The 750-nt window shown below is 50.9% G+C and overlaps 1 protein-coding gene across 1 annotated transcript; it reads right to left on the bottom strand.

Moving 5' to 3' along the window:
- Positions 1-255: 255 nt before the first annotated feature.
- Positions 256-431, bottom strand: LOC101641433 (cytochrome b-c1 complex subunit 10-like). The gene has a single exon (XM_045288635.1). It carries the CDS (start codon positions 429-431, stop codon positions 261-263), a length of 171 nt encoding a protein of 56 aa, XP_045144570.1. The 3' UTR covers positions 256-260.
- Positions 432-750: the final 319 nt, after the last annotated feature.

Here is a 750-nt window from a genome sequence, read left to right as displayed (position 1 = left end):
ATCACAGAATTACCAGCAAGATCAACGTCCAGCCAGACGGTCGTTTCATCATGTACTTTAATGCTAAGGGCATGAACACATCCGGGTTCTTTTTAGGAACAAAAAGTCTTCAGTTGTGTTGTGGGTTTCCTTGATGTCCAACCTCAGCTAGGTTCAGCCATTCCATGTATCTGTAGTTGGCTGATCCAGACGTAGCAGGTTCGGAGACGGGAAGAATCAGCACCACCAGACACAATCGGAGGAAAATTTTGGAGGTTTCCTCAGTCGTCCTTCTTAAATGTGCCGTCAATGTAGGGCACCCAGTCCAGGATCAGCCACCAGTCGGTGGCCCACACCAGCCCCACGGAACCCACAGCTCCCCACAGGCCTGCCATGGGCAGCCAATTCTTCGCCAACTCCCGGTAGCACGGGCCCAGGAACCTGGTGAGCATCTGATTTAAAATTTTGAATGGACTATTATGATCCCCCTTTCTTTGGGGGATAGCAAACATATAAAGAAAAGACAAACTGTACAGAGCTGCATGGCTCAAGGTATCACAACCGTGACCGGAGCCCAGTGACACACCCTTGTGTGTGTTCCTCCCCCCCACCCTCCCCGCTCCCTCTGCTTCCCTCCTGTGTGTCCTCTCGCCCCTGACCCTGCCTCCCCATAGTCCCCAAAGTCTTCTCCTCGGGTGTGAAAGCCATGTCTTTCTTGTTCTTGTTTATAATAGCAGGGTCATGAACTATTTACCTTTATGAGATGGACTG

Source organism: Echinops telfairi, unplaced genomic scaffold, assembly GCF_000313985.2.
Source record: "Echinops telfairi isolate 266 unplaced genomic scaffold, ASM31398v2 ScPeMD7_23;HRSCAF=83, whole genome shotgun sequence".
NCBI classification, from domain to species: Eukaryota; Metazoa; Chordata; class Mammalia; order Afrosoricida; family Tenrecidae; genus Echinops; species Echinops telfairi.
The sequence above is the reverse complement of the archived record's forward strand: the minus strand, read 5'-3'. Positions and strand labels throughout refer to the sequence as shown.